This window comes from Corella eumyota, chromosome 2, assembly GCF_963082875.1.
Source record: "Corella eumyota chromosome 2, kaCorEumy4.1, whole genome shotgun sequence".
NCBI classification, from domain to species: domain Eukaryota; kingdom Metazoa; phylum Chordata; class Ascidiacea; order Phlebobranchia; family Corellidae; genus Corella; species Corella eumyota.
Window position 1 is genome coordinate 16,959,489 of NC_137491.1, and position 19,259 is coordinate 16,978,747.

The following is a 19,259-nucleotide window of genomic DNA, read 5'->3' on the forward strand; positions in this document are numbered from 1 at the left end:
TTAATTTAGTGACATTTTTTTGTATAAATTAATAGTGGGAACTTAGTAAATTTTTTTTAAATTTTATTTTAATTTTTTAATGTTGTAAAAGTGTTTTTATAACTTTATGCACAAAATGTTAAATAATTTTAAACTATTTGCCTTTAACTGTGCAATTGGTAAAACTACTAAATTATTATGTTTAAAAATTTAGGGTAGGGGTATAGTTATATTTAGCAACTAAAGAGAATTATGGAAAGGCATAACTCCAGAGAGAAATCTCGAAATGAGCAAAGGAGAGAATCAGGAAGAGCTGAAAAGAAAAAAGAAAAATACAAAGATCTGTCACCTGTTAGTAATAAGACAGTTTTAGTGCCTGATAATAATTGTTTAGTTGATTTTGGCCATGCTGTTGTAAAACTAAATATCTAGACCATAATATATTTAAAATAAAATCTTTTAACTAAATTTTTTTTTATTTTTTAGGAAATTTATTATGATCGTTCATCATCGAAAAAGAAACATTTGGAAGGTAAGACTAGACAGTTTCTTTCTTGTGTTATTTTTCAATATCTTATTCGTCTTGTAACTAATATAATTTATAGAGAAATCTTATTCGAGAGATAAGTATGCAGCGGAACAAAATGCAAAATATCAAGGAGATAAATATCAGGGTTATGAAAGATCGCAAAAATACGAGCAAGATTATTCTCCTAATCTTGATTCTAAAAGGTATTATATTTTAAATTAGCAATCAAAAGGATAATACTTGGCCAGTGTCACTAAATAAATATTATCCAAAACTGCAAAAGGCATTTTAAGACTAAGGACTAAATCTGGATTTTTACTTCACCACCTTAACATAGAGTAACATCTGTTGCCCCAACCTAGTCTCAATTTGCTTTTTGTAGTTTTGGATATTATAGAATATAGTTGCCTGATAATTTAGCTGTTTAAGTATTAGTTTTGCAGTAGTTTATATATACAGTTTATAACACCTTATACGAGGGTGTCGCAGCATAAGAGCAGTGGAGATCAAACTTAGGCCCTCCTGTAGTAAAACTTACTTTTGCATTCATTTTGGTCCTGACAAAATTTAAGCCTTTCCAGCAGAAGTAAACATATTTAAGACCTATAAAACATCTTTTTATTTATTTCTTTAATAGCAAGGGAAGTAAAAGAAAGCAGATGACACCACAAAGTAGAGATTCCAGGTCACCAATAATTCAATCTAAACATGAAAATAAAAAATCAAGATATCACAGTCCTTCACCCAAACCAACTAAAATCAAAGTAAGTTTTAATTTGTTTTTAATGCTTTAAAAAAAACATGTTTTTTCATGATTTTTTGTAAATATTTTTAGTAAAATTATATTTTTGTAAACAAGTCTTATAACATAAACTATTCGAAGGCCTTTTTTGGGGAATTAATTAGTTTATATTTTTTTAATTTCATTCTGTATTGAAAGTTTATTTTAGTTTTTTTTTTAATTTAAGGATATCGAACGAGGCCGTAGCAGAGAGAAAAAACAAAAGAAACAAAAAGGAAATGTAGACAACTATGAACAAAGTAGGCTATGTTGTTAAAGTTGAAACTATAAATTAAAGCAATAAAGATACTTAAAGTAACTTTATATCCTAGGTTTGATAACTGTTGTTACCATGTTGTAGCATGATTTAATCAGATTTTACCAATTTTTGTATCTGCTGAAATCACAAACATAGGCTATAGAAAAATTAAAAAAAGATACTGTGTAAATAACGAAAAAAATATACTGCGTAAAATATCTTTATTGCTTAACCCTTTAATGTTTAAGTTATAAATTTGTGCTTACTGTTACTTTATTTTTATAGATTACCAACCTAAAAAACAATATCATGACAAGGAAGAAATGAAGCAGAAAAAATATCACAACTCGAAAGAGCATCATTCCACCAAACAGTTTAAAGATTACGCTGCAGAACCACCTAGAAAATCATACCAAGACGACAAATATCAAACTCAATATGATAACCAAGACAGAAAATATCACAAGTCAAAAGATAACTACCAGGACAAGATTGAACCAAATAAAAAGCAATTTAAAGATGATAAATATATGGAATCTCAGCAGAAGTATTACAAAGAAGCTAAAGAACCCCAAAAGCAGTACAAAGTCGACCAGTACTCAATGCAGAAGAAATATAAAGACGAAAAATTTGAATCGCAAAAATATTATAAAGACGATAAAGAGTATGAGAAAAAACGGTATAAAAACGAGCAGTTAATGCAACAGGAAAAGCACTTTAAAGACGACAAATATGTGCAGCAAAAATATAAGGAAGAGCAATACCATCAGCCGGGGAAGAAATCTTATAAAGAAGAAAGAGATTTCAAGAAACGGGATCAATATTATGATGATGTTGTTGAACAACCACAAAAAAATTACAAAACTAAAGATCCATATTCAAACCAGCAATACGAAAAATCCAACAGGCAAAAAGAATATTTTAAAGAAGATCCACTACCGAAAAAGAATTTTGATAAGCACAATAAAGTGTATGATGACCAAAAATATTATAAAGACAAACAATACTACCAAGAGGGAAAGAGTTCTGGCCAACAGAAGAAATATTATGATGATCAGAATAAATATGACTCTTCTAAAAAGCAGAGCAAAGTATATCAAGAAAAATATGAAGAGTAAGTATCATTTAAGACTTATTTATTTTTTAACTTTACTAAAATAATAAATGTTAAGTTTTTGCCTTTTTTTAATACTAGGATTTAATTTTTATTTTTTAACTTTTTATTTATTTTGATAAACTGTTAAACTTTTTTAAATTTAGACCCTCTTACTCTAAATCAAAAGCTTACGATGGCGGCCAAAATTCCAGTTCTAAAAAATCTCAATATTATTCTCCACAAAGAGGTTTGTAAAACAACATAAACCTAACCCAATGTATAATAAGTAAAACTAATTGTGAATATTTTTTTTTCATTATTTTTTATAGATTCTTATAGTGGAAACGAATCTTTGCAAATTATTCATTCTCATAAATCTACCCACAAAAAAGAAAAAGGTTTGAAAAAAGTTTTTTGTTAAAAGTTTTTTTTACAAATTAATTAATTGCTTATTGTAAATTGATACTTTAAATTTAGTTACATATTTTAATTTATGTTTTATTATTATCAAATTAAGGACCTAATAAGAAGATTGCTGTGCTTTAACTGCTTAAGTCAATTCTATCAAAATTTTTCTAATTTTTTAATCAAATAAAATATTATTTTGTAGCTGTATACAGTGATGACTACAGTGAAAAAGATGAAAGAATGACAAAGAAAACCAAAAAGTAATTATATTTTTATTATTAATACTAGTTGATAGCATATCATATGGTTGGAGTTTTAATTGTTGTAATATGGTCGCAACTCTCAACTAATATTTGCTTGCCATAATTTACCTATGCACCACAAACAACAGTTTTATTATTTTATAAATTAAACATGTGTAACGTTCACGAAACTTCATTTTATACAGATTTTTTAATTTACAAAAAAAATGCAAATTGTGTTAATTCTAATGTTTTTGTGTTTAATCAGAAACGAAGCAGAAAAATCAAAGAAAAAAACTAAAGTTATGGAAGTAGATGAACCAACTTTACATTCGAATAAAACGTCAAGGTAAGTCAATGCTTTAAATATTATTGACCTAATATCATTGCCTTATTAATTTTTGGGCTTAGCAGTAGTAAACAGTAAATGCCTAACTTAAAGATGTTATGACATGAAAGCAGTGGGAATTGAACTTATGACTTTAATTAGTGATGTTAAATTTTATAACCCAATACAAAGATTTTTTTTCATTTTTTTTTTTAAGGTTTAGTTTTTAATGAATTTAATTTAATTTTTAGCAAAAATGTTGAAACTAAGAAAAAACACAAAGAGGTTTTATCATATTCATCTGATGATTATACTGACAATTATGAAACCAAACAAAAACCAAGCAAAAATCAAAAGTAAATAAACGTTTTTAATAAATAATTTTATAAATTTAGGGATTTGTTGGATCTCTTGTGCTTAACAATTCTCAAAAAAAAATAGTTTGTGATTTTAGCAATTTCTCTATTATACTTATTTACTGTTAAAATTTTCAGATATACATCAGAAGGAGAAAGTGAAAATGAAAGGAAAAAATTGAAGCCGAAAAAAAAGAAAAAACAAAAACAAGATGAAGAAGTTATTTTAACTCCACCTAAAAAGAAAAACAAGGAATTTATAGAAGTAAACATTTAATATTCATATATAATATTACAATTATATTTAAACTTGTGTTTTTAGGTGATTGAGGTTAATATTAACAATGTTCTAATAAAGATTGTCTAATTCATTTTTTAATAATTGTATTTTTTTTATTTAAGGAGGATGTAAAGGATAAGAAGAAAGTAAAAAAGCGGAAAAGAGCACGCGAATTTTCGTCACAAAGTTTTTCGGATAATGAGGTTCCTGTTAAAGTTAAAAAAACAAAGCACATTGAAAAGTAAGTCAAAAACATTTAAAAAATTATTAAACAAAATATTAGTTAAATGTATGTTGTCTTAGTTCTTAAATTTTGTAAAAATTGCGAAAATCTATGTACTGTAATTCCAATAGTTGGTACTTTAATTATTATTGATTTTTTAACCGCCTTTTTTATCAAAAATGACAAACTGACCAAAAATATAAATTTTTAGTTGTTTTGATTAAAAATAAAAATTAGAATAATAATAAAATAAATATTAACTTTAAAAAAAAAATTTAATTAATTAGAAATGAAGATGAGTGGAAGACGGTGGATGCAGTTATTGATTCTCCTCCACCAAAGCAAGTCAAGAAAAAGAAGACCAAAGAAAATTCCCCATCACATCATCGCTATAGTGACAACTATCAAGATTCACAAAGGGACACAAGTTACGATGAGAAGTCTTCTCGCAGCGACAGGTAAAAATAAAAAATAAATTTTTAAATATTTTTTAACTTTTTAATTAAATTTTTTTTTTAAATGATAGTCAGAACAGACATTACGACGCTCCAATCTCGAAGCATCATCAGAAGATCGCAAATCCTGATTCACATCCCAGTAAATATCAAGATCAAAGATTGAGGGAGGATTCGAGAGAAGAGAGAGGACCCAGGAGCTTCCCAAAGTCCACCTCGAGGTCGACACAAGAAGTAGCTCGTCAACAACTGCCCTACAAGGAACAAAAACATAGTTTTGAGGATAAAGCTAGAGAACCTCAATATTGTGGTAAACCAAGAGCTCATCCCGGACATAAAAATGATATACAGGGATCAGATCGGAGCTACGAAACAAAAGATCCCTACTATCAAAGCAAGAATCCTGAGTTAAATCGTTACGACAATAAACTTCCCATATCTGGGTATAAAAATATTAACCGGGACCAAAGAAAGCCAGATTATGAGGACCAGAGGTATTCTGACAACAACAGAAGCGTGAATTCTTCACAAATGCAGAGAGAACTGCCAAGAAATAAGGATTATAAAAAATTTCAGCAAGGGCAAGATTTTTCATCTGAACGTCAGCAGCGGCCAATCAACGACCTTCGCAACCAAGAATGGCCTCAAGACAAAAGACAGACTAACAGATATGACCAAAAAGAAGCACCACGCCAAAATTTAAGACCAGATTGGAGACAAAACACCAGCAAAAATCAACAACAACATGCAACATACTCAAAGGGGGAATATAGTAAAGACAACAGGATGACCTCCTGGAAGGGATCTGAGCTAAGGGTAAAAACACAAGAAGGTAATCAACAACATGGCAACAAATGGACCTCACCACCCGGGGTAAAATCTCAACACTCAAAGTTTCCTCCAGGTAACTCCAAGAATATATCTCGGGAACGAAATCGGTTTTCGGATGATCGCTCTTCGTCGTCTTCTTTCCCGACATACAGGGAAGTCAGAAACAGAACTGGAGAGCACAGGAACATTGATCTTGGCTTGGAGGTAACGATAAGAGATGATGGGAAAAGAGGAAAGGTCGTACATCGTGAAAACAAGTTTGTCAATTAAATTTTTTTTTGTGTAAAAATTTTACTTTTTAAAAACTGCTACCACCTTATCTTAACATACTGGTTTAAAAATCAGAATCATGTTTACTTTACAGGTTATATTTTTTCTGTAAAATAACTGTTAAAAAATTCATTAGTTTTGCATTTTATTTTTAGAAGTAGATCTCCTGCAAGATTGGTTTCTTCTTACAGGACTAATCAAAAACCAATTAAACCTTACCAAGAAAACAGTGACTCTAACTCGAAAAAGTAGGTGTTCCATAACAATTAATTAACTTAATATTTATGTACTAAGGTAGTGTTGTAGTAGTTAAAACACTTTGCTTCAAATCTATAAGGTTGTTGGTTCAATCATTTTTGATTGGTTCCATATACCTAATATACCTATACCTAAAAGTTTTAAAAGCTGTACAAGATTTATTATATTTTGTTAATAACAATCTATTAAAAACAATAAATAGTTATTTTTAATTTGAGTCTAATAACATTTTTTTTGAAGGTCCTAATTTTAAATTTAATTTTCCGGTTACAGACAACAGGATTACAAAACTCCGAGCAGTCGTTATCAAAATCGACCTCAAAATGCAGTTCCACTTGGTCGATCAAGAAGCAATGACAGACATCAGAGAAAATTTGATGCTAAATCCCGGGACATTAGAGAAAGGTAAAACTTTAGTTTGTGTTTTATAAAATAGTAAATGTATTTACTGTAGAGTGGTAAAAATTGGTGTTGTAGATGCACAAAAGTTTTAGTTGGGCATACCTGTCATATGGGGCAATTATTCTTTGGTTGTTAGCATCATTTAAGGGTTGTTGTTTTAAGGGTCCTAAAAAAGGGGTAGTTCCTTAAGAAATATTTTTTGGGGGAGTTAGTGTTTTAATTGGGCGTTGTTGTCCCAGTTAAAATCTTATGAAAAATAGGTTTTAACTTTCTTACTTTCATAGCATAAAATATGTAACCCATAAAAAAATTGAAGATTTGATTTAATGTCAAATTTAGGCTTGATTTAAAAACTTCCAACCAAGAAAGATCAACATCAGGATCTGATCGTGGCCAATCACGCGCTTCAACGACTTCAAGAAGTTCTACAAGATCGCCACGGCGACAACGAAGTCACAGATCTGATCATGGTGATCGAAAACCAACAAGAAAAAGAGAAAAGGGTAATTTTACTAATTTAATTAAATCTACACAAAATTTATTCATTTAAATTAGGGTTTTTATAACGAAATGATTTAATTGCTAATTATAAGCTTATTTTTAGATTTAAAACCCAAAACAACTAGCAACAAAAAAGATATAATTTCAAAAGAAGAAACTGTTACAGGTAAAAACAGTTAAAAGTTTTTTTATTTTTTAAATTTTTTTATATTTTAATTATGATCGGTTTTTTTAGAAGCAGCTGATGTATTGGAAGTCGATTGGAAAGAGTTGGGTTCAACAACAATTAAAGAAGAAAAAATGGTAGAAGAAGATAGCTCAATTCTTCATTGTTTTACTCCTGGTAATCTAATAAGTTTATGTACAAAAAAAAACTGTTATCCAAAATGTGGGAAGTTCAACTTTATGACCTAAACATAAAGTAACATCTTGTATTTCAGTCCAGTCTCAAGTTAATTTTGGCAGTTTGGATTTTAATAGTTTATAAGTGCACGATAATTAAGCTGACTGATTAAGTGTTGGCTTAGCAGGAGTTCATACTGTTGATAGTGTCTTACTAGATTTAATTTTGTGTTAAATTACCCATGCCTAACTAAGTCTTTGATGGTATTTACTGCCAAATTGATAAGTGTATTATTAAATTAATGATCAGTTAACAAATCAATAACATTTAAAAATGCTTAAGGCAACCCAAGACTGGGCCAATATCAAAATTAATTCATGATAGCTTTCTTATATGAAGGTTAAATTTATATGTTATAATGTTTATTAGATCTTGGTTTTATTTGATGTATTTTGATTATAGGAAACACATTATTAAGAATGGGAATCTCGACTGATTTACTTCCACCTGATTTAGTTGAAAAAGTAAAAAATGTTTGCGAGAATGAAAAAAAATCAGCAATAAATAGTAAGAAACTAATCTAAGTATAAATTTAATATTGTTGAATAAAATTTTTAAAGATCAATTTCAAAATGATTCATCCAAATCTTAGTGGTAATGGTAAGCTTATACCTGATTTTTTATGATAATTTTTTAAAATATTAGTTTTTTTTAAAAACAACATAACGTTGTTTAATACAGCTTTATATAATTACTTTTCAAATTATATACATCTTTATTTTACATCTTTAAATAAACAACATATAACATATAGGTGTTTTATATATTTACTTAAACATAAGTATTTACCTGTATTTAGATCACTTGCCTCTTGTACTTGATCAAGGACTTGGTGCTTTAAATCGTGGTACTGCTTTATCACACCAGTCATGGGTAAATGGGTTTTATTCAAAGACAAAAACAGCAAGATTGACGTCATACGCTGATGCTGCTTACAGAAGAAATATATTAGGAATATCTGATAGGGTATTGTTTGCACTCTATTTTTTTATATTTATTTATTCTTGATGCGGAAAGGTTGACTTCTTGACCCAAACAAAGAGTACCATCAGTTACCCCTACTCAGTCTTCATTGGAAATCACCACTATTAGAACTTAATATCTTTAGACCAACGTACAAGAATGTAAATAAAAAACTCATTATTTAATAAACCTTTTTGTTTAAGGATCAAAAATATCCAATTCAGCCTCCACAAATTATAAATGCAAGAACGTATGCTACTTCCATGAAATATTACGCCAACAAAGTGAAGCTACAAGTACAAGTTCAATAAAACACTCAAGAAATAGAACACAAACTTACAACTTTTGGATTTTTGATTTTCCACTGCCTGTTTCAATATTTGTAATTAAATTGGCCAATACAGTTTGACAATTTTGTGATTGCCAACAATTTTATAATAAGGCCATTTACATTGCATTAATAAAATTAAAATATTACAAAACCGAAAAAAATGTGGTGTATGTTATTCCATAGTTGTGATATTAAAATATATTTTACTCAGAGTTAGCTGTTTAAATGTAATAGGTATAATGTCTATCTTAGTTTGCATGCATCAACGAGTACTGATTAGCTTGTGTGTTTTTAGTGGTTTACCATGCAAACAAATCATTATAAATTGAAAAAAACTTGAGTTTGGTGTGGTTTGTTTTCAAGCAATTAAATTTTTGTAGTTTAGTATGTTGTTTAATATATTAAACATGTTTGTTTTAACATATAGGTTAATAGGATTTGGTAAATTGGTTAATAAATATGTTTTGCAAACTTCTTAAAATGAAATATGCTGGCTGTGCTTGGGTCAATCTGAACAATTTTATCTTGTAAGTAAATTGTTGCCTACATAAAAAACTGTTTACCCATATTTAAAAAGATTTTGCCTTTGTATTTAAAACTAGTTAATAAAATATTAAGAAAGGTATGAATTACAACTAATTTAAAATTATTTTTTAATAAAGATACAAACAATTTAAAGTACTGAATCAAATAAGAACAGTTTCAACAAAAACTTTTTCACTAGAAGATACACTTCCTAATCTTACAGTTCCTTCATTAGAAAACACAATAGAAAAATATTTATACTCTGTTAAAGCTGGTATGGGTTTTTATTTTTTTTTCAATTTACAATGCTTTATTCAAGTTAAAATTGTTATAGTCAAATATATAGAACATATTCAACATGGTATTAAGTTACTATATAAAAAAACTTAAAAGTAAAGACTAAAATTTAAGGCCATTCTAAGTGAACTTATTGTTAAATTCCTAGTTGCTTCTGAAAAAGAATATGAAAATACCCAAGAAATTTGTTTAGACTTTTTAAATAGAGATGGAAAAATAATGCAAAATATCTTAAAAGACATAAAAAAAAGTAAGTTCAATTAAGTACTCATTTATATACTAATGGAATTTCAAATATTGTATTTTTTGAGTTTAGATAAACGTAACTATATGGAAGAATGGTATGATGGCAAAATATTTTTTGGAACAGAATCGTTATGTTATCTCAATTTTGTAATAATGCCATCTAATATTGATAAATATTGGCCTGCTAAAGAAGGGGCCAGGGTAAGGTAGTGTTTTTACATTTTTTACTCTGTAATAACATACCAGAGATTTAAATATTTTAAGTCTGTTAGGTAAAGAGTAGTATAACAAATCATACGAAGTTTATAATATTGTAGATTAATTTACTTTTTTTTAGGCAGAAAGAATGGCATTTGGAATGTATGCCCTTGCTACTTATTGGAAGATTTTAAGAGAAGAAAAATTAGAACCACATAAAGCTAACGATGGATCCCCTTTATCTATGGACCAATTTAGGTAAAAAAAAAACTTTAAATAATATTTTTCAGTGTATTGAAACCCAAATATAATTTTTTATATTAAAAATTGGGTATACTAATGTAACTACATTTTGTAAAGTTACATTTAAGATTTTTTATAAAACCACTGTTGTTTAATTTTACACAGATATATTTTCAATACCTCAAGGAATCCTCACCCTAAAGAAGATAAATTAGTTAGTTATTTTAAAACTACAAATGAAGGATATGCCCCATTTCACACTGTTGTTATTTGCAAAGGATATTTTTTTAAGCTTGAACTTATTAATAAAGAGGGTAAATTATTCTAGCGTTAACTGGTTTTAAATTTATAGGGTGACACTTCTTATCTTAACAGTGATTTTTTTGGCTTAAACAAAACTTAAATGGGCCACAACTTGTAAGCAGTTACATACAAGTCGAAGACCTTATGAAGTAATGTCAATTGCGATGTAATTTTCAATTATATATTACCAGATATTGATTTTCATGAAAATAAAAAATTCATTTTAATTTTTAAGGTACACCATTCACACCACCACAAATACAAAAAGCATTGTTAGAAATAGAAGAAATTTGTAAATACAGAACTACAAGTCCTGGTGTTGCTGCTCTAACTGCTTTGGATAGAGAATCTTGGGCTATAGCTAGACAAAACTTACTTGATATTGATCCAGTAAATAAACACAGTCTTTACGATATTGACAGTGCTGTAAGTGTAGCTACAATGGATGAAAATCAGCCTGTGGTATTTTATTTTCTCATAAACATTTTGTATAATTTTTTAAACATGGTTTTGAATAGTTATTTATTGATTTTTGCTTTTAGACCAACACTGAGGTTCAAAAAATTGCTCTCAGTGGAGATCCAAGTTATAGATGGAGAGATAAATCTCACAACTCGATTTGGTTTAAAAATGGGACATTTTCTTCTTTAAATGAGCATTGTGGAATTGATGCATTGTCCATAGCTATTTTCACATTTTTTAAGACTAATATTTTTATGCAAAGCAATGGAAAATGGATGGAATCAAAAAATACTGGTATTTTTTATTTTTTTTTGGTTTTCTAGTTGTGTTCTTACTTAAATTGCACTGTTTACAGTGTATGTATTCATTTTTTTTGTTTTTAGCTTTTTTTTTGGTTTTTGTAGATTACTTTCCAAAACCAGAAGAATTGCAATTTATTTTGGATAATCGAATTATAGAAGCTATTTCTAAGGGAAAAAATATAGCTAAAAAATTTGAAGATGATATTAACATATTGTGTGTGGAGTTTTGTGGATTTGGAAAAGCAGAATTAAGAAAGTTCAAGGTAAAAAAATTATCAGAAAAGTTTCTTGTATTTAACATTTTTTTATATGAGAAATATTAAAAAGATAATGTACAGGTTCATCAAGAAGCATTCATACAGATCTCTATGCAATTAGCTTTTATAAGATTACATGGTAAGCCTGCCATAACAAATAGAACATCTACACTAAGAAAGTAAGATTGGTTTTATTTTTTATATTTTTATAAAAACTTGTATGGTCTTATTACATAGAACATTTGTTAGAGTACATTTTATGCATTGACTTAGTTTCAAGTTGACTTTGGCAGTGTAATTGGACATAATTGCTTTATACTATACTTGCCAATTTGCTATTAGTTATATGTTTGCCCATCTTTAAATATACTTGACAAGAAACAATTGCCTAACTACAAAACAATTGCTTAAAAACATATGTTTGTACATCTTTAAATATGCTTGACAAAAAACAATTGCTTATTTTTTAATAGCAATTTAATCTGGACTATTAAAAACTTTATTCAAAGATGTATTGTACTTGCTAATTTCTAGGTATTATCATGGCCGTCTGGATATTTGTCGCACATGTACACCAGAGTTGGTTGAATTTTGCCAAGCAGTTGTAAGTGGTGACGAAGATGCAGTTGCATTGTTACGACCAGCTCATGACAGACTTGTTAAACATATGAAAGATTGTCAGAATAATAAAGGATGTGACAGACATCTTTTGGGGTTGTCTTACGTTGCTCAGGTATTTTAAATATAGTTTAACTTAATTTAGTAGTTAGTTTGAATAATATAAAAGCATTAAAAGCAATTTTTTTAAGTTCCACAAAGCAATTTGTTTTTATTTACAGAAGGAAAAAATGGATATTCCCTTGTTTAAAGATCCTATGTATAAAAAGACTGGAGGATTTCGAGAATTTGATATTTTCTCCAGTTTTCTTGGTTCTTTTGATGTAAGAATTTAAAAGTATCAAATAATTATGTAAAAGTTTAAAAAGTATTACCATGGTATTGTATCAAAAATTGGTGAAATTTAATAAAAAAAAAAACAATTTAAGTTAATTAATTCATGATTAAAATCATTTAGAATAACATTTTTCCAAAATTTGAGCCTATAGAATTTTATCCATTTTACACTCGAGTTTAATTTATTATAGTAATTTAATTACCAATAATGTTGTTGACTTTTAAAGGGAACAGGAGGAAGTGGACCACAAACTGATGATGGATACGGAATGTTTATAAATATAAGTGATGATAAAATTGTTTATATGGTATCATCATGGAATTATTCTAAAGTGTCTGACATTCATCAATTTAATGAAATTCTTCAAAAAACTTTTCATGATGTACTGGACATGTTTAAGCAATGCAGTTAAAATTATATATGATTTAAACATTTCTGTAATTACACAGTTTTTTCTTGCACAAAAAGTTTTTATTAGTCACCATTGCATTATTGACAACTTTGCCATTGAGAGCTTGAATTATGTGTCCAAAACTTTTTCATTTAACATATATTTTTTTATATTACAAACAAAACTTCAAAAATTTAACACCTAAAACACAATCCATCTACCTATCATTAAGGTCATAATTACCAAACCAAAACTTAGATTGAGCTAGCGGTTTTGATACTTCAAGTCCATGGTTTTGGTAGAATGCCAGACACTTCGGCCCCCGGACACTTCGGCCAAGACACTTCGGCCAAAATTTTTTTTTCAAAACAGCGGGGATTTTGCATTTTAATTACCGCGAGAAATTTTATTTTCGCGTAGATATATACATTTTTTTAGACAGTATTTGAAACAAAATAAGCAGTAAATTAATATTTTTTTTTAATAATAATGTGCAAGAACATGTTATCTTTCTTTTGGCGTGTCAATTTTTTAATTTTACAAACTAAAACCTATAAAAAACTAATTTTGAAAGCGCGCGCTTTTAGGTGACGGAGGACAATGCATAATGTTATCTCGTATTTTGCCAAATAGTGCCGCCTTTCCAAACAATATTTGAAGAAAATAGAGCATTAATTTTATATTTTTTACACTGAGGATTATGCATAAATATGTTATTAGTTATTGCCTGTGTTAATGTATATAAATTTATATACTAAAACACAAAGAATAAAACGTTTAAAGAGTTCCCAGAAGATTTGTCCTGCAAAAAAACGGCGGGGAGTCGGCGATAAAATTCCCGTGTATAAAGTCAGCGTAAGACCATATTTTACCGATATTTAAAATAAAATTTTGCATAAAGTACAGTATATATAAAAGTTTTTTATTTATTTTTTTTATTTATTTTTGTACTACTCGTTTAAACCGGCGGACGAAGCTAATGTAGATCCTATACTTTAGTTAAATATCCAATTCTAAATTCAAAATGAGTGCGTTGTTTGTAGAGGTAAAATAAATCTAAATATCTACTTCAAAGGTACATACCGTGCTTTTATATTTTCGAAATAACTGTTAGATGTCAGTCAGTCAATTTAAATTTTTTTAATATACAAGGTTTGGATTTTGCCTGATTTATTTGGTATTGTTACATCACATAGGCCAACCCATAACAAATTGTATTTATAAATATGGTTTAAATATTAAATTAATAAACTAATTAATAAAAAATGTAAAAGTATTTTTGTTTTGTATAAAAAGAAAATATTTGTTTTCTTTGTAATACTTTTATTCACACATTAATGATAAAAACCAAAAGGGATTTCAACTTCTATTTCTATTTTAGTTCTGTTAAAATTATGAATTTAAAAAGTAACCACTTATAAAAACAATACAATTTTTATTTAATTCTACAGCTTAGAATTTTAACGAACTTAAATTTATAATTTAAAAAAAGTAATATTAACAAAAATACAGCATATTCATAGCATAATTAATTTAATAAAGAATAGCCTACGTAAAATAAAGCACTTTTTAAGTTTAAAATTAAATTTTATTTAAGCTTTAAACGCAGCAAATGCTTGATAGCAATATTAGTTTTGTTTTATTAAAAATTAGACTTGTTTTAAAACTGTTGTTGTAGTTAAATAATAGCTATGAGCCGAACCTTTGGAAAAGCATAGGATTTTTTCAAAGAAATAAATACCGATATAATTTAATACAATCAATATCACGTGGCTACAATTAATATCACATTATGACTATAATTCCTACTAGGCAAGCAAGCAAGTTAAGTTAAATTGAAACAACTTTTAAGAAAAGAAAAAAAATAACCCTTGCTATGCATTTGGCCAGTTTTTATAATCATGAAAGTATGTGCAACCTAAGTTATATCACTTCAACATTTCTATACTATACACAATGACACGTTAGCTAGCATTAAAACAGAAAAGTTTTACAAGACATACATTTGGATGCTGAAAGTCAGATGAACACACAGTGCATCTAACTGAACAGAAAGAATAATCCATTGTTGAGGTCATTTATAATTCCTTCAATTTCCTGTTCAATAAAATCATTAATGGGCTCATTTCTGAAAGCAATTTCACGGTGGAACCCGATAGCAAAATCTAAAATTACAAAAACAAATAAACCTGTTGAGTTATTAAAGGTTACTTAATCGAGTAGGTCCACATACTAGGACTTTTTTTAAATCTTAGTTTTCGATGTGGGAAAGTCAACTTTACGGCCTAAACATAGAGTAACATCAGTTACCCTGACCTAGTCTCGAGTTGCCTTTGACAGTTTGGAGTATTATAGATCATAATTGCCCAATTTAAATTGCTAATTAAGTATTGGCTCAGCAGGAATTCATATACCGTTTATAGCACCTTACTCAAAGGTGCTACAGCATAAGAGCAGTGGGAATTAAACACACGATCTTATGTGGTATAGCAAGTGTTTATGCCGCTACACCATGCTTTTACACAAAGACAATAACTTAAATAGAAAAATGGAAGATAAAATGTTATATATATTAACATATTTTACCTAATCTTTGGCTATTATGGGGTCCAGCATTAAAACGATTGTTGCCAAGCTGACCAGAGTCACTAAATAACAATTTATATTTTGCATCACAGAAGCAATATTTTTATAATTGGTTTATCTCACATAAGTTTATTCAAAATATTTTTTAGAGGGCTTTTAAGCAAAGGAAATGCTTTATAAAAAAGTTGTGCGCTCTTACCTTAGTTTGACAAAAAAAATAAAAAAATTAGTTTGAACTTCAAAAAAAATGTTAATTACTGTTTAAATTTTTATAATTGTCTTACCTTAAAATGTAAATATAGATCGAAAAATTATTTTGGCCTTGTGATATTGGCGCAAATAGAACATTTCTGAGTCTTTCTATCTACAAACAAATTATAAACTCGGTTAACTACTTTAGAACTGTTTTATATTCTGTAAAAAAAGATTTTACCTCTGTTTCGCCAATATTTAAAGTTACACAGCGACCTATTTGTCTTAAAAGTGACATTTTTGTAAATTAATTTAGAAGATGTATTATGTGCGTATAAAACAAAAAAATTATAGAATAGGGTAAAAACTTTTTTTTGTGCTAATATAAAATTTATTTAATTGTTTTTGTGTAAATATTAATACCATTTTAAACGATGTTAAATTTAAGATTAAAATTTTAAAAATATATTAATTTAAAATAGAAGCGTTACAACTAATCACGTGACCGCGAAATTAATCACGTGGTTGCGACGATTGAAACGCGGGTATTTAAATTTTTGATAACGAATTGATTTTGTTTTGTAATGACTACAAGAAAATTAAATAAAACAATTATTTTAAAGCTATAAAAAATGATATATTAAAAAAAAATTTTAAATTTATTGAGCAATAAATTTTACAAATGAATTTTAATTTGGGTTTATTTTGTCACGACCGTTGTAATTTCTCAGAAAAAAATCGTTTTTTGCTTTATTTAACTATTTTATTTATTTTAAAATAAAAAATTATGAATTTGATGTCACTTTTAAGTTAAGCCGCGTTCTTTTTGATGGGATAATTTACCATTTTTGTACTCCTAAAAATGGTCTTGTTTTATAAGAATAAAATCGATTTTGTAACTTAGAAGCTTACGTTGTTATATAAAAACTTTATCTAAAAGACTTTATCTAAGATTCAACTGTTTTAATTACCTTTTTATGAAAAGTCACCTCAAGAAATACTATTATTTTTGAATAATACCCTGGGTATAAAATATATATTTTAATTTAAAAATTTTACAAAATTCTCGTTATCGGCACAAGAAAATTGAATTACTTCTACCAGACTCCGATGTTAATAAGCTTTATTGTGTTTTCTTTATGTTTTTAAGTTTTTATCAGATTTTTGTTTGGCGTCACTCTACCAAGGTATCATCATGTGACAATAGGATAAACAGGGTACAATTAAAACTTATTGTTTTATCAAACAATAGGGTTCCTGACAACGCACACCGGTTACTAAGATACGCGTGTATGGTGTATCGTGTGTAACAATTAATTTCGCACGCCCTTCATGAACAAGGCGTCATAACCGAAGTAAGACAACTGTGCTATCAGATTTTTTTAAATCTGAAATGATGTCACAAAAAATGTATCAACTATTTATTTTTTAAAAGTATTATTAATTAAATAAAGATTTGGGTTAGGGTAGTATTTTAAAATGTTCAAAATTTAAATATTTTAATTTTTTTTTAATAAAGCTTTAAGCGGTAATACAATACCCCAGCAGATGGAGCCCATTTTCCACCCGCTTCAAAGCGGTGAATGGAATCACCTTTTTCTCTTCGAAGCGATTAATGGCTAACTAATGGTCTGAGAATAAACAAAAAAATTGTAAAAATACCAATTGTGTTTTTGGATTACATTTATTACACGATCAAATATGCAATTAAACAAAAAATATTATATTGAATATTTTAATAATAACTTATGTCCAAAAATCTAACAACAATTTAAATGTTAACACATATATTAGCATCAAGCATCAAACAGAAAAAGAAAAAAAAAAAAAACAAATGTATGAAACACAAAAAAGCGTCCATTCACAATTAAACTAAACTTATTTCATAAATAAATATCGTTTAAAATCATTTAGTCTTTTTTTAATTTTTACATACACACATACTCATATTAAGATAATACAAAACATTAATGAATTACTTAGTTAGATGAAGTTTTGTTAAAAAAACTAATTTGCAGGTCTGTGTTGGTCATTTGGGTTTGCTGGTTCCTATTAAAAAAATTGATAATAAAATAATTTAAGCTATAATGTTCTAAACTTATAAATTAAAATTAAATATGAATTATTTTAAAACAATTTTGTTTTATTCACAAACTGTATATCTTTTTTTTTATATCTTTTTTAGTATTGACAAAAACTGAGTCGGGGTAACGTTGTTACTCTATGTTTAGGTCGTGAGGTCAATATTCTTTCATCGAGGATACATTTATATAACAAAAAACAAATGACGTGCTTTAAATAATATTTTCTTACCACCACGAAGTTGCCTGCAGCAATTTCTTGTAGGGCTCTAGCTGCCTCTGTTTTGGCAAAGTTTTGTCGAGCATTTATTGCATCCTCGTCTTCCGATGAATGCTGCAGGTTCGCAACACTAGAAGCATTAATGCCGCGGTCCAAAATAATGATGAACTCCTCACCAGCTGAAAATAAAACATCAGGTTAATCTTACTTAATTTTAAATTAAGTATTATGTGTGTTGTATACCAAGAGCCATTGTTAAATTTACCAGATTTACAGTAGTTTGAAACTATTTTGTTACATTGTAGCTATCCAAACTTTTAAATTTGCTGGCAGCGTGGTGTAGTGGTAAGAACACTTTCTACACCACACATGAGGTTGTGGGTTTAATCCCCACTGTTCTCATGCTGTCAGTAAGGCGCTATAACGGTATAAAGTCCTGCTGAGCCAGTACTTAATGAGCAGCATAATTATCGGGCAAATATAATCTTTAATATTCCAAACTGCCACAGGCAACTCGAAACTGGGTCAGAGTAACGGATGTTACTCTATGTTTAAGTCGCGCATTCGACTTTCCCACATCGAGGATAAAGATATATACAAAAATAATCAAAGTCATTTAACATACGGTTATTTCCAATCATTGCAGCATAATCTTGATCAAAAGCAGTTCTAAAATATTAACATTTTACCAAAAATAATCAATATTTAGATTTAAAAATATATTTTTACATAAAAGAAACTTAATTAAAAATAATTAAAGAACTTAGCATTGGTACCTAAAAATGGATCTTTTAAGTCTAATGTATAACTTTCCTTCGTCAATATCTCTTCGTAATTGTTGTTCAAACTCTAACCTCTAAATGCACATTGAAAAATTATTATAAATATTTAAAATATTGTAGCAAAAATAAGGTATCACAGTTTTAATGTTTTTAAGAAAAAAATACAAAAAACTCCAAACTAACAAAAAAAATACAAAAAATTCTAATATTTTTGAAAATCAATGAAATTTTAAAGGCGTTTTTTTAAGATACTTGTTAAAATTAATAAAATAAAAGTTATAAAAATTATAACCAAGTTTTCTTAAGAATAGGTTTATGTAATAA

The 19,259-nt window shown here is 27.9% G+C and overlaps 2 protein-coding genes and 1 long non-coding RNA gene across 3 annotated transcripts; 2 read left to right on the top strand and 1 right to left on the bottom strand.

Annotated features, from left to right (window-relative positions):
* Positions 1-129: 129 nt before the first annotated feature.
* LOC145743247 (uncharacterized) lies at positions 130-9,649 on the top strand. The gene is made up of 24 exons (XM_082561166.1): positions 130-330; positions 466-511; positions 585-711; positions 1,146-1,272; positions 1,477-1,549; positions 1,834-2,662; positions 2,809-2,891; positions 2,974-3,042; positions 3,255-3,312; positions 3,563-3,643; positions 3,874-3,978; positions 4,117-4,243; positions 4,381-4,499; positions 4,769-4,939; positions 5,008-6,024; positions 6,193-6,285; positions 6,569-6,700; positions 7,037-7,200; positions 7,302-7,364; positions 7,434-7,541; positions 8,004-8,108; positions 8,401-8,567; positions 8,768-9,422; positions 9,558-9,649. Exons 1-23 carry the CDS (start codon positions 232-234, stop codon positions 8,873-8,875), a joined length of 4,071 nt encoding a protein of 1,356 aa, XP_082417292.1. The 5' UTR covers positions 130-231; the 3' UTR covers positions 8,876-9,422; positions 9,558-9,649.
* A 415-nt stretch (positions 9,650-10,064) lies between these two features.
* LOC145743250 (peroxisomal carnitine O-octanoyltransferase-like) lies at positions 10,065-13,591 on the top strand. Its single transcript, XM_082561171.1, has 10 exons — positions 10,065-10,169; positions 10,301-10,419; positions 10,570-10,718; positions 10,943-11,169; positions 11,250-11,463; positions 11,574-11,734; positions 11,810-11,907; positions 12,263-12,461; positions 12,568-12,669; positions 12,910-13,591. The coding sequence occupies exons 2-10, from the start codon at positions 10,310-10,312 to the stop codon at positions 13,093-13,095; spliced, it is 1,446 nt and encodes a 481-aa protein (XP_082417297.1). The 5' UTR covers positions 10,065-10,169; positions 10,301-10,309; the 3' UTR covers positions 13,096-13,591.
* An 842-nt stretch (positions 13,592-14,433) lies between these two features.
* Positions 14,434-16,984, bottom strand: LOC145743263 (uncharacterized). Its single transcript, XR_014281001.1, has 4 exons — positions 16,824-16,984; positions 15,945-16,024; positions 15,661-15,722; positions 14,434-15,239 (listed from the first exon to the last, which is right to left on the bottom strand). It is a non-coding gene; the product is annotated as an uncharacterized LOC145743263 (long non-coding RNA).
* Between the last annotated feature and the right edge of the window lie 2,275 nt (positions 16,985-19,259).

Bases quoted from the DNA above. Each gene is read 5' to 3' on its own strand.
- LOC145743247 (XM_082561166.1), top strand. From the start codon at position 232: ATGGAAAGGCATAACTCCAGAGAGAAATCTCGAAATGAGCAAAGGAGA. The intron at 1,273-1,476 runs GTAAGTTTTAAT...TTTTAATTTAAG, and splicing joins CCAAACCAACTAAAATCAAA to GATATCGAACGAGGCCGTAG. The intron at 3,313-3,562 runs GTAATTATATTT...GTGTTTAATCAG, and splicing joins ATGACAAAGAAAACCAAAAA to AAACGAAGCAGAAAAATCAA.
- LOC145743250 (XM_082561171.1), top strand. From the start codon at position 10,310: ATGGCATTTGGAATGTATGCCCTTGCTACTTATTGGAAGATTTTAAGA. The intron at 11,735-11,809 runs GTAAAAAAATTA...GATAATGTACAG, and splicing joins CAGAATTAAGAAAGTTCAAG to GTTCATCAAGAAGCATTCAT. The intron at 11,908-12,262 runs GTAAGATTGGTT...GCTAATTTCTAG, and splicing joins AGAACATCTACACTAAGAAA to GTATTATCATGGCCGTCTGG.